This window comes from Lupinus angustifolius, unplaced genomic scaffold (genome assembly GCF_001865875.1).
Source record: "Lupinus angustifolius cultivar Tanjil unplaced genomic scaffold, LupAngTanjil_v1.0 Scaffold_1_821, whole genome shotgun sequence".
Taxonomy (NCBI): domain Eukaryota; kingdom Viridiplantae; phylum Streptophyta; class Magnoliopsida; order Fabales; family Fabaceae; genus Lupinus; species Lupinus angustifolius.
This window is the reverse complement of record NW_017716139.1, coordinates 1-14,049: the sequence shown is the minus strand read 5'-3', so window position 1 is coordinate 14,049 and position 14,049 is coordinate 1. Positions and strand designations below refer to the sequence as shown.

General features: G+C 32.0%; 2 protein-coding genes across 6 annotated transcripts; both read left to right on the top strand.

Moving 5' to 3' along the window:
* Positions 1-261: 261 nt before the first annotated feature.
* Positions 262-1,441, top strand: LOC109337052 (50S ribosomal protein 5, chloroplastic-like). Of its 3 annotated transcripts, none has more exons than XM_019573920.1 (2): positions 262-474; positions 828-1,441. In XM_019573920.1, the coding sequence occupies exons 1-2, from the start codon at positions 390-392 to the stop codon at positions 1,217-1,219; spliced, it is 477 nt and encodes a 158-aa protein (XP_019429465.1). In that variant the 5' UTR covers positions 262-389; the 3' UTR covers positions 1,220-1,441. The 3 variants fall into 3 exon arrangements, with proteins under 3 accessions (XP_019429465.1, XP_019429466.1, XP_019429464.1); XM_019573921.1 differs by having other exon boundaries at positions 262-478; positions 832-1,441; XM_019573919.1 differs by having other exon boundaries at positions 267-483; positions 837-1,441.
* A 3,238-nt stretch (positions 1,442-4,679) lies between these two features.
* LOC109337051 (50S ribosomal protein 5, chloroplastic-like) lies at positions 4,680-5,859 on the top strand. Of its 3 annotated transcripts, none has more exons than XM_019573917.1 (2): positions 4,680-4,892; positions 5,246-5,859. In XM_019573917.1, exons 1-2 carry the CDS (start codon positions 4,808-4,810, stop codon positions 5,635-5,637), a joined length of 477 nt encoding a protein of 158 aa, XP_019429462.1. In that variant the 5' UTR covers positions 4,680-4,807; the 3' UTR covers positions 5,638-5,859. The 3 variants fall into 3 exon arrangements, with proteins under 3 accessions (XP_019429462.1, XP_019429463.1, XP_019429461.1); XM_019573918.1 differs by having other exon boundaries at positions 4,681-4,896; positions 5,250-5,859; XM_019573916.1 differs by having other exon boundaries at positions 4,685-4,901; positions 5,255-5,859.
* The last annotated feature ends 8,190 nt before the right edge of the window (positions 5,860-14,049 follow it).

Here is a 14,049-nt window from a genome sequence, read left to right as displayed (position 1 = left end):
TCAAAACATCATCATAAAAAGTATCACAAATTCATTTTTGATCCAACTTTTTAGATAAGGAAGATCACACTTTTAAAGAAGTATTAAAATACAATCAAATAAAATCTTACAGACATTTTCTTTCTCAATATGCTACTATATATAATTTCAAAATTAAAACTGTAGAAAAATAATTAATCTAATTTGAACAAAATCTAGTTCTACATTTTTTCACAGAAGAAATTAATCTAAACAGCCCTTAATTAGTAAGGAAGAAAGACTGAGACAATGAGTGGGTAGAGGACCCACCTATCTTTGTGGCTTATCTGAAAATGAAGACCAAATCCAATCTTGTTCTAAAATGATATCATAAGCAACAATATTAACACTAGCACTTTCAAAGATACATCATGGCTCTTCTAATCTTCAATTCCTTCTCACTGCATTCACCCCTCTCATCTCCTACTCCCTCTTCCTCTATTCTCACCATTGACATCACACCAGGTAACCTCCTATCATTTCAACTTAAACATATTAAAAAAAGAAAGTAAAAGTCGGCTAGTGCACGAGACTCCTACTTAGTAGAGTTTAATGTATATAGCCGTAACTCATAAGCATAGATTGTTTCGAGAATTTAAATTCGTGCATGGTCACTAAGTAACAAACTTTACCGTTGCATCTGCCTTATCCTCTCACTCCTAACATATTACATTAACATAACTATTCACCTTAACAACAATTGACTCACTTTTTCCAAGAGTGAGAAATGAAGTTTGATAATAATTGATGCCATTATTCAAGCTATTGTGTTCCAGTTGTCCTAAAAATTTGTTGTGTCTATGTTGTTGGTTTCTCAGTTTCAAGGGTGCATCTTAACCCTGTTGTTGGTCTGCCCACCAATTGTTTGAGACAAGTTCAAATCTCGACACCCATTGCCTCCAAGAGGAGGAACAATGCGGTGACAGCTGGTGCAATTGGGGATGGTGTTGATGGAACAAGTTCACCAGAGGAAGGTGGTGGGTCTCAGTCTGCTCTTCCTCCTTCGGAGACCACGAAAGAGGTCGTCGCGGTTGACAAGCTCCCGTTGGAATCGAAGCTGAAGGAGAGGGAGGAACAGAGGTTGAGGATGAAGCTAGCTAAGAAGATAAGGTTGAGGAGGAAAAGGCTAGTCAGGAAGCGAAAGTTGAGGAAGAAGGGTAGATGGCCACCTTCTAAGATGAAGAAATTGAAGAATGTTTGAACTATAACAATTACAACATGCTTTTTACAGGTTTGACCATCAATCTTACTCATCCATAATGTCTTGTGTATTTTGACAATTTTGTTAATTTTCAATGAAGAATGTTTAATGTTAATGTATGTAGCAGTCCCTAACTCCCTATTTGGTTCTGATGTTGAAATTGGTGGTTTGATTTCGAATCCATCTCTCACCATCATGTTTATATATGAAATGATTGGTGTATTTTTTATGTGTGATTGATCCCATTCTCGGGTTTTGTTTTGATACTTGGGAATATGTTCTACAAATTATGTAAATAAAATTAGTCACGAGAAATTACCAAAAAATCAAAAATTATCATTTCACTGGAAAAAATGTTGGGTAATGAAAAGAATTCTGTGGTCTGATGCTAGCATGGTAATCAATCATATTTTGCGTTTCCTAAATGCAGAATCTAGCTATTCTTTATCCATACTTCTGCTGTGATTTGGAATATCCATGCCTCCATCATCTTTATTGATGGAATGGCTGGTGTACTTGGATGTTTGATTGATCTCATTTTTGAAGTGTTTTTAATAGCTTGAGAATCTTGTTCTTTTAAGTTTAGTGCATGTTAAGTAATGAAAACAAATCAGTAGCAAAATAAAGATAAATTCTATCATTTCATTGGGGACAAAGGAGCAATGTCTTCCCTAATGAGTTTTTTTATTTTATTTATCGGTGGACAAAAAGGGTGAGCTTGACACAACGGTAAGGTTGTTATTTAATGATCATGAAGTCACAATTTCAAATTTTGGAAACAATCTCTCCACTTGTGAGAGTAAGGTATCCTCCCCAGACCCCACTGAATGAAAGCCTAGTGCATTGAGTCATCCTTTTTATTTATTAGTGCACACTTGTTGATTCTCTTTCTCCATAAAAACTAAGTACTTGAAATAAATTTCATTATTTATTGCATAAGTAAAATATTATGTTGTTCAATTCACAAAGCCTTAAGCTTCTTGACGCTAAGAGTACGGAAGTATTAACATTAGGAATATTTTACCCATATAGCATCACCATTGGCATTTCGGTATTTTTGTTAACTTTTCTCAAGAACTTCAGCGTATTCGGTAGTCCCCATGAGGAGAGCCCAACCCAAAAGACTAGAACTTCAGCGTATTTTGACGCTTCACTATCTATGAGTATTCGGTAATATACCGACATCCAGTCTATAGTAGCCCTTTCCGTGATGCAACTCTCAATGAAAGACACCAATTGTTAGGACTTAATGTCCGAGGAGAGCTCGACTCAAAAGACTAGTCTATTAGGTGGGAGAGTCTCATAGCTTAAATACCACATTAAGTTTACTATTCTACTCAATGTGAGACTCCTAACAGGTAGTCCCCAATTGGTTCTGATATTGAAATAGGGTTTTGATTTGGAATCCATGCTACCATCATCTTTATAGATGAAACATTGTGGATTTGTATGTTTACTTGGTCCCACTTTGCAGCGTTTTACTGCTAGGGAATATGTTCTCGAATGTTATGTGCATGTTAAGTAACGAAATAAAGAGCAAGTTCTATCATTTCATGCAAAAAAAAGATGACTAATGGAATGTTCTTCACCACATGGCGGTTGGAGGCGCAAGAAGGGAAAAGTGATGGAGATTTTATGAACCCAATCGTTAGTTTTGGTCCTCTGTTATGGAAAACAGACCAAGATCACGAGGTAACATTTGAATCCGGGGGTTAAGTGTTAAGGTAAAAAACCACAAGGTGTAAAGGTAAAAACCACAAGGGGCAACCTCATAGGAGCAAAACGTCGCAAGTGAAGAAATTGTTTTTAGGATTTGAACCCATCATGCTGAGACGATCCTGTGTTCAGATATACATACAAAAGTTAGTGTCCACAACATTTTGTAAAAGAACCAACGATACCAAGGGCTTTAAGCCTAAACACTTTACAACAACACTGAAGAAAAGACACTGATATTTGACATGAACCCTCATGAAATCTGATAGGCAGTTAAAGGGAATGAACATTGACATGGAAAGAGGTAAAAGTCAATTAACCATCAAAATGTTATTAACACTAAAGAACTACTGAATGGAAGATATAGGAGAAGCCACAGTACTCACAGAATAATCTGGATGGACATGAAGTTGACTAATATAGATTCCATTGCATGAACCAATTCTTGATTGCTTTTTGTCATCAACCATCACCAAGGAATTTGATTGACCAAACATATACTTAGGAAGTGACCTGATACCCCAATGCAGAAGATAATAAAAATTACATGAAAGGCTAGAAAGATCACTGTTAACCTGCAAGAATATGATAAATATATCACTGAGCTTTTCATACACTCAGTAAATTATCTTAGAAAACATAACACCAAAGAGTTATGTTAGATAAGAGCTTTCTATGTAGAAGATGAAGTAAACAAGTACTAAATTAGTATAGAATAGTAACAAGGTATATTACTGCTAATTCTGGCTGGAAATGAGTATTTTGACACAGACATTTGTTTTAACTTTTGAAGTATAATCTACTCTCTACTTGTTCTGCTTAGGAATTAGGAGGCAATATAAAAAGGTTTTAGAACTTGTGAGTAGAAAGAATTTCTGTTTCTTTTTTAAAGTACTGTACCTTGACCACTTCTGTTGAATCGACCGTCTTCTGATAGGATCCAGTAGTAAATAGAGATTATGATGTCATAGAAAAACTTTCAACAGTCATGATTTTAAGTTACTTTTTAATAAAATAACTTTTAAAATTAACAAAGTCTTGATGTTCCTCATATTCTAGTATTAGACATTCCAATACTGGAGAGTTTTTGAACTCACTTCTAGTATGCTTTCTCGGGATTCAGAGTTACTATGCACTAACGCTATGTTTGGTTATATAGAAAACAAGAAATAAAAGTTGTAGAAAATGTGATTTTCTATTATTTGATTCCGACACTAAATAGAAGGGAAATAAAAAAATATGCATGAGCACCAATTTTTTTCATCCTGAGTTTGTGAAGAAAATGAAGAAATGAAAGGAAGCTATAAACTAATTTGAATTTGTTCTTCTACCATGAATAAATTGAAAGAACAATAATCTAGCTGAAATTAAATAAAATGTTACGAACTTCTTTATTTATATTTATTTCTAAGTGAAATTAGTTAACTTAATTTTATTTTTATTGTTTCAGAAATCAGAAGTATTTGTGTATGCTAAATAAAAACAATGTGAAAATAAAAAAGAAACATAATTATTAAAAAATATCAACAAAATAATAAATAATTAGAAACACATAACACGTGGAAGTGTCATGATTAGAAATATTTGTCAAATGTGAATTATACTTCTTTTAGACATATTAGTGAGAAGAAGATATATGATATTAACAATATTTATTGAATTTTACAAACAAAAATGTTATATTAAACATTATAGTTTATCAGTATTAATCTAAACAGCCCTTAATTAGTAAGGAAGAAAGACTGAGACAATGAGTGGGTAGAGGACCCACCTATCTTTGTGGCTTATCTGAAAATGAAGACCAAATCCAATCTTGTTCTAAAATGATATCATAAGCAACAATATTAACACTAGCACTTTCAAAGATACATCATGGCTCTTCTAATCTTCAATTCCTTCTCACTGCATTCACCCCTCTCATCTCCTACTCCCTCTTCCTCTATTCTCACCATTGACATCACACCAGGTAACCTCCTATCATTTCAACTTAAACATATTAAAAAAAGAAAGTAAAAGTCGGCTAGTGCACGAGACTCCTACTTAGTAGAGTTTAATGTATATAGCCGTAACTCATAAGCATAGATTGTTTCGAGAATTTAAATTCGTGCATGGTCACTAAGTAACAAACTTTACCGTTGCATCTGCCTTATCCTCTCACTCCTAACATATTACATTAACATAACTATTCACCTTAACAACAATTGACTCACTTTTTCCAAGAGTGAGAAATGAAGTTTGATAATAATTGATGCCATTATTCAAGCTATTGTGTTCCAGTTGTCCTAAAAATTTGTTGTGTCTATGTTGTTGGTTTCTCAGTTTCAAGGGTGCATCTTAACCCTGTTGTTGGTCTGCCCACCAATTGTTTGAGACAAGTTCAAATCTCGACACCCATTGCCTCCAAGAGGAGGAACAATGCGGTGACAGCTGGTGCAATTGGGGATGGTGTTGATGGAACAAGTTCACCAGAGGAAGGTGGTGGGTCTCAGTCTGCTCTTCCTCCTTCGGAGACCACGAAAGAGGTCGTCGCGGTTGACAAGCTCCCGTTGGAATCGAAGCTGAAGGAGAGGGAGGAACAGAGGTTGAGGATGAAGCTAGCTAAGAAGATAAGGTTGAGGAGGAAAAGGCTAGTCAGGAAGCGAAAGTTGAGGAAGAAGGGTAGATGGCCACCTTCTAAGATGAAGAAATTGAAGAATGTTTGAACTATAACAATTACAACATGCTTTTTACAGGTTTGACCATCAATCTTACTCATCCATAATGTCTTGTGTATTTTGACAATTTTGTTAATTTTCAATGAAGAATGTTTAATGTTAATGTATGTAGCAGTCCCTAACTCCCTATTTGGTTCTGATGTTGAAATTGGTGGTTTGATTTCGAATCCATCTCTCACCATCATGTTTATATATGAAATGATTGGTGTATTTTTTATGTGTGATTGATCCCATTCTCGGGTTTTGTTTTGATACTTGGGAATATGTTCTACAAATTATGTAAATAAAATTAGTCACGAGAAATTACCAAAAAATCAAAAATTATCATTTCACTGGAAAAAATGTTGGGTAATGAAAAGAATTCTGTGGTCTGATGCTAGCATGGTAATCAATCATATTTTGCGTTTCCTAAATGCAGAATCTAGCTATTCTTTATCCATACTTCTGCTGTGATTTGGAATATCCATGCCTCCATCATCTTTATTGATGGAATGGCTGGTGTACTTGGATGTTTGATTGATCTCATTTTTGAAGTGTTTTTAATAGCTTGAGAATCTTGTTCTTTTAAGTTTAGTGCATGTTAAGTAATGAAAACAAATCAGTAGCAAAATAAAGATAAATTCTATCATTTCATTGGGGACAAAGGAGCAATGTCTTCCCTAATGAGTTTTTTTATTTTATTTATCGGTGGACAAAAAGGGTGAGCTTGACACAACGGTAAGGTTGTTATTTAATGATCATGAAGTCACAATTTCAAATTTTGGAAACAATCTCTCCACTTGTGAGAGTAAGGTATCCTCCCCAGACCCCACTGAATGAAAGCCTAGTGCATTGAGTCATCCTTTTTATTTATTAGTGCACACTTGTTGATTCTCTTTCTCCATAAAAACTAAGTACTTGAAATAAATTTCATTATTTATTGCATAAGTAAAATATTATGTTGTTCAATTCACAAAGCCTTAAGCTTCTTGACGCTAAGAGTACGGAAGTATTAACATTAGGAATATTTTACCCATATAGCATCACCATTGGCATTTCGGTATTTTTGTTAACTTTTCTCAAGAACTTCAGCGTATTCGGTAGTCCCCATGAGGAGAGCCCAACCCAAAAGACTAGAACTTCAGCGTATTTTGACGCTTCACTATCTATGAGTATTCGGTAATATACCGACATCCAGTCTATAGTAGCCCTTTCCGTGATGCAACTCTCAATGAAAGACACCAATTGTTAGGACTTAATGTCCGAGGAGAGCTCGACTCAAAAGACTAGTCTATTAGGTGGGAGAGTCTCATAGCTTAAATACCACATTAAGTTTACTATTCTACTCAATGTGAGACTCCTAACAGGTAGTCCCCAATTGGTTCTGATATTGAAATAGGGTTTTGATTTGGAATCCATGCTACCATCATCTTTATAGATGAAACATTGTGGATTTGTATGTTTACTTGGTCCCACTTTGCAGCGTTTTACTGCTAGGGAATATGTTCTCGAATGTTATGTGCATGTTAAGTAACGAAATAAAGAGCAAGTTCTATCATTTCATGCAAAAAAAAGATGACTAATGGAATGTTCTTCACCACATGGCGGTTGGAGGCGCAAGAAGGGAAAAGTGATGGAGATTTTATGAACCCAATCGTTAGTTTTGGTCCTCTGTTATGGAAAACAGACCAAGATCACGAGGTAACATTTGAATCCGGGGGTTAAGTGTTAAGGTAAAAAACCACAAGGTGTAAAGGTAAAAACCACAAGGGGCAACCTCATAGGAGCAAAACGTCGCAAGTGAAGAAATTGTTTTTAGGATTTGAACCCATCATGCTGAGACGATCCTGTGTTCAGATATACATACAAAAGTTAGTGTCCACAACATTTTGTAAAAGAACCAACGATACCAAGGGCTTTAAGCCTAAACACTTTACAACAACACTGAAGAAAAGACACTGATATTTGACATGAACCCTCATGAAATCTGATAGGCAGTTAAAGGGAATGAACATTGACATGGAAAGAGGTAAAAGTCAATTAACCATCAAAATGTTATTAACACTAAAGAACTACTGAATGGAAGATATAGGAGAAGCCACAGTACTCACAGAATAATCTGGATGGACATGAAGTTGACTAATATAGATTCCATTGCATGAACCAATTCTTGATTGCTTTTTGTCATCAACCATCACCAAGGAATTTGATTGACCAAACATATACTTAGGAAGTGACCTGATACCCCAATGCAGAAGATAATAAAAATTACATGAAAGGCTAGAAAGATCACTGTTAACCTGCAAGAATATGATAAATATATCACTGAGCTTTTCATACACTCAGTAAATTATCTTAGAAAACATAACACCAAAGAGTTATGTTAGATAAGAGCTTTCTATGTAGAAGATGAAGTAAACAAGTACTAAATTAGTATAGAATAGTAACAAGGTATATTACTGCTAATTCTGGCTGGAAATGAGTATTTTGACACAGACATTTGTTTTAACTTTTGAAGTATAATCTACTCTCTACTTGTTCTGCTTAGGAATTAGGAGGCAATATAAAAAGGTTTTAGAACTTGTGAGTAGAAAGAATTTCTGTTTCTTTTTTAAAGTACTGTACCTTGACCACTTCTGTTGAATCGACCGTCTTCTGATAGGATCCAGTAGTAAATAGAGATTATGATGTCATAGAAAAACTTTCAACAGTCATGATTTTAAGTTACTTTTTAATAAAATAACTTTTAAAATTAACAAAGTCTTGATGTTCCTCATATTCTAGTATTAGACATTCCAATACTGGAGAGTTTTTGAACTCACTTCTAGTATGCTTTCTCGGGATTCAGAGTTACTATGCACTAACGCTATGTTTGGTTATATAGAAAACAAGAAATAAAAGTTGTAGAAAATGTGATTTTCTATTATTTGATTCCGACACTAAATAGAAGGGAAATAAAAAAATATGCATGAGCACCAATTTTTTTCATCCTGAGTTTGTGAAGAAAATGAAGAAATGAAAGGAAGCTATAAACTAATTTGAATTTGTTCTTCTACCATGAATAAATTGAAAGAACAATAATCTAGCTGAAATTAAATAAAATGTTACGAACTTCTTTATTTATATTTATTTCTAAGTGAAATTAGTTAACTTAATTTTATTTTTATTGTTTCAGAAATCAGAAGTATTTGTGTATGCTAAATAAAAACAATGTGAAAATAAAAAAGAAACATAATTATTAAAAAATATCAACAAAATAATAAATAATTAGAAACACATAACACGTGGAAGTGTCATGATTAGAAATATTTGTCAAATGTGAATTATACTTCTTTTAGACATATTAGTGAGAAGAAGATATATGATATTAACAATATTTATTGAATTTTACAAACAAAAATGTTATATTAAACATTATAGTTTATCAGTTTCTTAAAAAATATTAATGAATATTACCATATATATATATATATATAAATAAATAGGCCATTTATATTATTTTAATAAAAAAGATGTATATACCGACGATGTAAGAATTTTTTAGATACTGCATTATCTACTATTCATTTTTAGTCATCATTGATTTTTAAGTAAAAGTAATAAAATGAATGATAATTACATTCTCATTTTAAATACACTATGTCTAAATATATATTTTCTTTCCTGTCATTATTTTTCATTTTTAATCATATCAAACAATAAAATTATCATCTCATTTTCTATCATTTTTCTTCTCCTTTCAACTCTGTTTCCCTCTACTATCATTTCTTAATCAAACATTTTGAAAAAAAGAGAAAAAAGGAAAGACATCATAATTAAGATTCTGATAAGTGGAGAGGTGGAGAATCTTCCAAAAGAACTTGGCCACCTACCACAATACACTAAATTCCAATTGGCCACCGAATAGATCATGCTATAGTATTTATAGGTTCAAACTTCTTGACAATGGTGAAAGCAATAAATCATAGAGTGAAAGGAAAGCTCAATCATATGCAAATCGAAGGGAACAGAAGGAAAGCATGCATGTCAACAGAAAATCATTCATCTCATATGATACCTTAAATATAAATTATTCAATCCTCAACACATGAAACAATATTTCTTTTGATGGTAAATATTCCTATCTATTAGTACTAAGTTTAGTTGTTATTGTTAAGGTAAAGATTTCTCAGTAGAAATTTAAGAATAATAAACTTTTTGTTAAATTTGATTATGAGTCAGTTCAAAAAATTTATTATATAGATAAAAATTAATACAATAATAAAATAATAAAGATCCAAATAATAACTGATAAAATAAAAATTAATTAAAATAAAACAAAACTAATTAAATTATAGATAGAACAGTGCTCTATCAACCTAAATATCCTCAGACACTTACTACAGAATGGGAGCTATATTATATCCCCTTCTTTCGGAACTTATAAATGACAGTTTGTTATCACTATATCACTATATATATAAAAGTTATACTAAATTTCCCAGCTTGTATTAAATAATTTGAAGAAAATATCCATCAGTGATTGCTAACTGACAAATTGTTATATAAATAATCAAATGGTGTTGCAAATAAGTATAGAAAAATAAGTTGTCGAATTCACAAGAACTTGCTTGATACTACTCTTTCAACTAAAAATTGCTCTTCTAAGTTGGTTTTGGAAAATGGTTTTTAGTTGATTTGATTAACTAATTACTAACTAACTGATTAAACTATTTGGAATAAAAGTGTTGGGATCCAATTTTCTACTCACTACCAATACACACATAATTCAAATACACTAATTCCTTTAGCAATGATTCTTACATAAAAGTGATCTCAAATGTATTAAAAGCTAATGTCTTAATCAAATTAGTAGCTTATGCAATGAAGCTCTATGTCTAGTAACTTTACACACAAGGTGAAGAACTATGACTCACAAAATCATATATCTATATCTAGTAGTCTATGCATGTGATATTGATTAAAAAACATCTCAATTATATTAAACACTAATGTCTTGGTCTATACTAATAACATATTAAGATAACTCTATGTCTAACAACTAAATTAACAAGATGAAGTTATATACACTATGGTCTAGTAGTCTATGTTAATAAGTTTGAGAGTTATTAAGTTATTGAATTAACTCTATGAAGTGTAACTAATACAACAACATCCATGAGACAACAATTTTGATATAAGTCTATGTCTAGCAAATATACCAATTGATGAGTTATACAAACTCAGAATCATGCAAAGATTTCTCTAAACATTTCATTCACAAATCATGCAATAAGATCATCAAACTTAAAACAAGCATTTAGCACATATGTAACTCAAAAGAATCAAAGCTTCATGAATTAATATAAAATGAATCGACATGTATGCATCAAGCTTATATCACATTCAATCCCAACAAAAAATAGAACTTAGCTACCCATGTTCACAAAATGTAAGTAAGATAGAGTTATAACACAACTCATCAGGTGATAGAATCACACACAAGTGAGCATATGTTAACTCTTCTAATACTTCCATTTTGTTTCTATGACTCAAATAAGCCAAAGTACCCTAAAAACTAGAAGAAATTGAGTACAGAGTATTCTTATATGAGTATATATTTTACAAACTCAAGTTAAACCCCTTAAATAGTGTAAGAATTCTAGTTCCAACACTGAGCGCACCACTTCGTATAGCCAGATGCGACATTTCAGTGCACCTCCTTGCGCTGAGCACACCTCCCTTTTTCGCTGAGCGCATACATGGCGCTTAGCCTATACGAAACAAAATGTTTTTGCTAAAAAACATTCTAACTTGTGCTGAGCACAACCAATTTTTCATATTTCGCTGATCTGAAAGTTCATATTGAAGATCCATCTATTAGGAACAACATATCAAAAATTCAGCTCGATCCAATGGTGAACGAATATGGTGACACAATTTTACTCGAACTACTCATGGCTGAATCTTTGTTTTTGTCCAGAACTTAGCTTTTTACATTAATTCCCTCAGTTTTGGCATACACAAACACTCGAAATGTGATATTTGACAATTCAATATGTTTTATGATTTTAGGATCAATTAGCCAACAAATTTTATTAAATAAAGAGTTAAAGTGCCATACAAGTTATAGTTGAAATATGATATTTTGACATTTAACGGTGATTTTACACTACACCAGATATCGTAATTAACAACGACTATTCAACAATGCAATTTTGAACGACACTGTTGAATATGAGGAGGAAGAAAATAAATAGTGCATATTAAAGCAAGTTGTAACACCACGAATTTTACGATTTTGAATTATAAGATTTTATTAATATTTTTATTAATTATATTTTCGAAAATGAATTTCTGGGAATTTTCGGTAAAGAATTAGACGAAACTCTAGTTGAGTTTTAGTCTTGTAATTCTATTTCCAACTTGGTGGTAAATTTTCATGATTTCCGGAGACAGTCGGTTTCGGACCGCTGTCGGGGCCGAATCTCACCCGGTACGGCTCGAAAAGTGGTTTTTGAGTTCCGTAACTCGGAATTGAATTCTGATTGTGCCGTTGGCTTCGTAATCACATTTCGAGTCAAGATAGACCTTGAGTTGGTCCATAACTATTTTCTAAAATATTTTCACTCGGAATGCCGAAATTTGAAGTTCCAACCATAAAGTAAAATCGGGCGGTCATTTTTGGCTACTCGAGCATGGTTTTAATCGCACACGTTTCGCCGAAGTCATCGCATCGCATGAGTCACTTCACAAAATCTACCTACTAAATCTTATAGATTTCACTCATTAATGCCTTGATTTACTACCCCAAAATCCCCTAAATCACTCAACAAATCCTCTTACTCCACCACCATTAGATACATCACTTATGCTAGTCTAAATCTACTTATCTTGCAATAAATTTTATGATTTGATGAGGGTGAGGCTCTCCTATAAATACCCCACCACATTCTCTCATTTTTACACTAAATTTCCTATACAAACTAAGGTAGTCTTTTATTTTCTCTTCTTCATCTTCTTCTCATACTTCATAGAAAGTTATGAGCTTTTATTATGTTGTTCATAAAGTAGAGTTTATATTTGTTCTTTAAGTATTTTATGAAGGCATAACTAAAGGGGATGATAATAAAATCATGTGAACCTTTATGTAGTTTTTGACCTTTGTAAATCTTGAAATTTCTTCCTTGTTCTTAGATGGAAAAACTATATCTTTGGACAAGGTTAGATGAGTTATTTGTTGGGAAATATTAGAAATTATTGTTAGTATTTGAATATGTTTAAAGGTGATGATTTTAACATCAAAGGAACCTTTAATGTGTTTAGGAAAAAGTTTGTATTTTATTCTTGAAAGTTTATGATGTTGATAAGTTGTTGTTAAAAATGTTTTATTTTAGAAGGTATTATGTTTAAAAATGGTTTAGCATATTTTACTCTTTGATTTTCAAGTTAAAATAATAATTTGGGATAAAAGATAATTTATTAAAGTCTTGATTTCATAAACTTAAAGTGTTATGAAGTTTTGGATATTAAAGTAGTAGAAAGTCTTACCTTAGGATTTATTTTCATGACTATGAAATTAACACTTACTAACCCTTCAGGTTTTTCCTAAAAAATTAGGAGGTGTTAAGATGATATAAAAAATTGTTGTATTTATTTTAGTTGACTTACTTTAAAGTGGTAAGAATAACTAAAAGATGTTTAGTGTAAAATATTAAATTAAGAGTCATTCTTTTTCAAGACTACGAAAATAACACTTACTAACTCTTGAGGTTTTTTCCTAAAAAATTAGGAGGTGTTAAGATGTTATGATAATTTGTTTTAGTATTATACTTGAAATAATGAGATTTACCTAAAAGTCTTGACTTTATAAACTTAAAGTGTTATGAAGTCTTAGATGGTAAAATGATTTAAAAATGTTGAATCTTAGTTAAGTGAACTTACTTTAAAATGATAAGATTTACTTAAAAAATATTGATTTAAAAGTATTGATTTTTTTTTAAATTGACTTAATTTAAAATTGATAAGTCTAGCTTAGTGATCTTATTTTAAAAGGTTAGTGTTAGTAAAAATGTTTTATTTACAAAAAAATAAGATTTATGAACTATCGGAAAAATGTAATGAAGTGGGAATACATGTCTAGAAAGGTTCTGTCTAAGGAAAGACTTGGTATTTAAGGTTGTCTTTACGACCCACCTCTATTTCCTGGGAACTAGCTTGATGTATATCCACGGATTACGACATAATTCCGGTATAAGTTTTATTGAAAATCTTACTTTAAAGAGTGTTATTTGATTTTAAGACTTTCAAAGACAAATGATGATTCAAGGATATTCAACCTTGAATCAGATGGACGAAAGCAATTAAATTCATTTTAAATCGAAAGTTTTATCTTCGCATAAAAAGTTATTTCATAAGTATAATAATTATCATCAGTTAACT

Bases quoted from the DNA above. Each gene is read 5' to 3' on its own strand.
- LOC109337052 (XM_019573920.1), top strand. From the start codon at position 390: ATGGCTCTTCTAATCTTCAATTCCTTCTCACTGCATTCACCCCTCTCA. The intron at 475-827 runs TCACACCAGGTA...TCTATGTTGTTG, and splicing joins CTCTATTCTCACCATTGACA to GTTTCTCAGTTTCAAGGGTG.
- LOC109337051 (XM_019573917.1), top strand. From the start codon at position 4,808: ATGGCTCTTCTAATCTTCAATTCCTTCTCACTGCATTCACCCCTCTCA. The intron at 4,893-5,245 runs TCACACCAGGTA...TCTATGTTGTTG, and splicing joins CTCTATTCTCACCATTGACA to GTTTCTCAGTTTCAAGGGTG.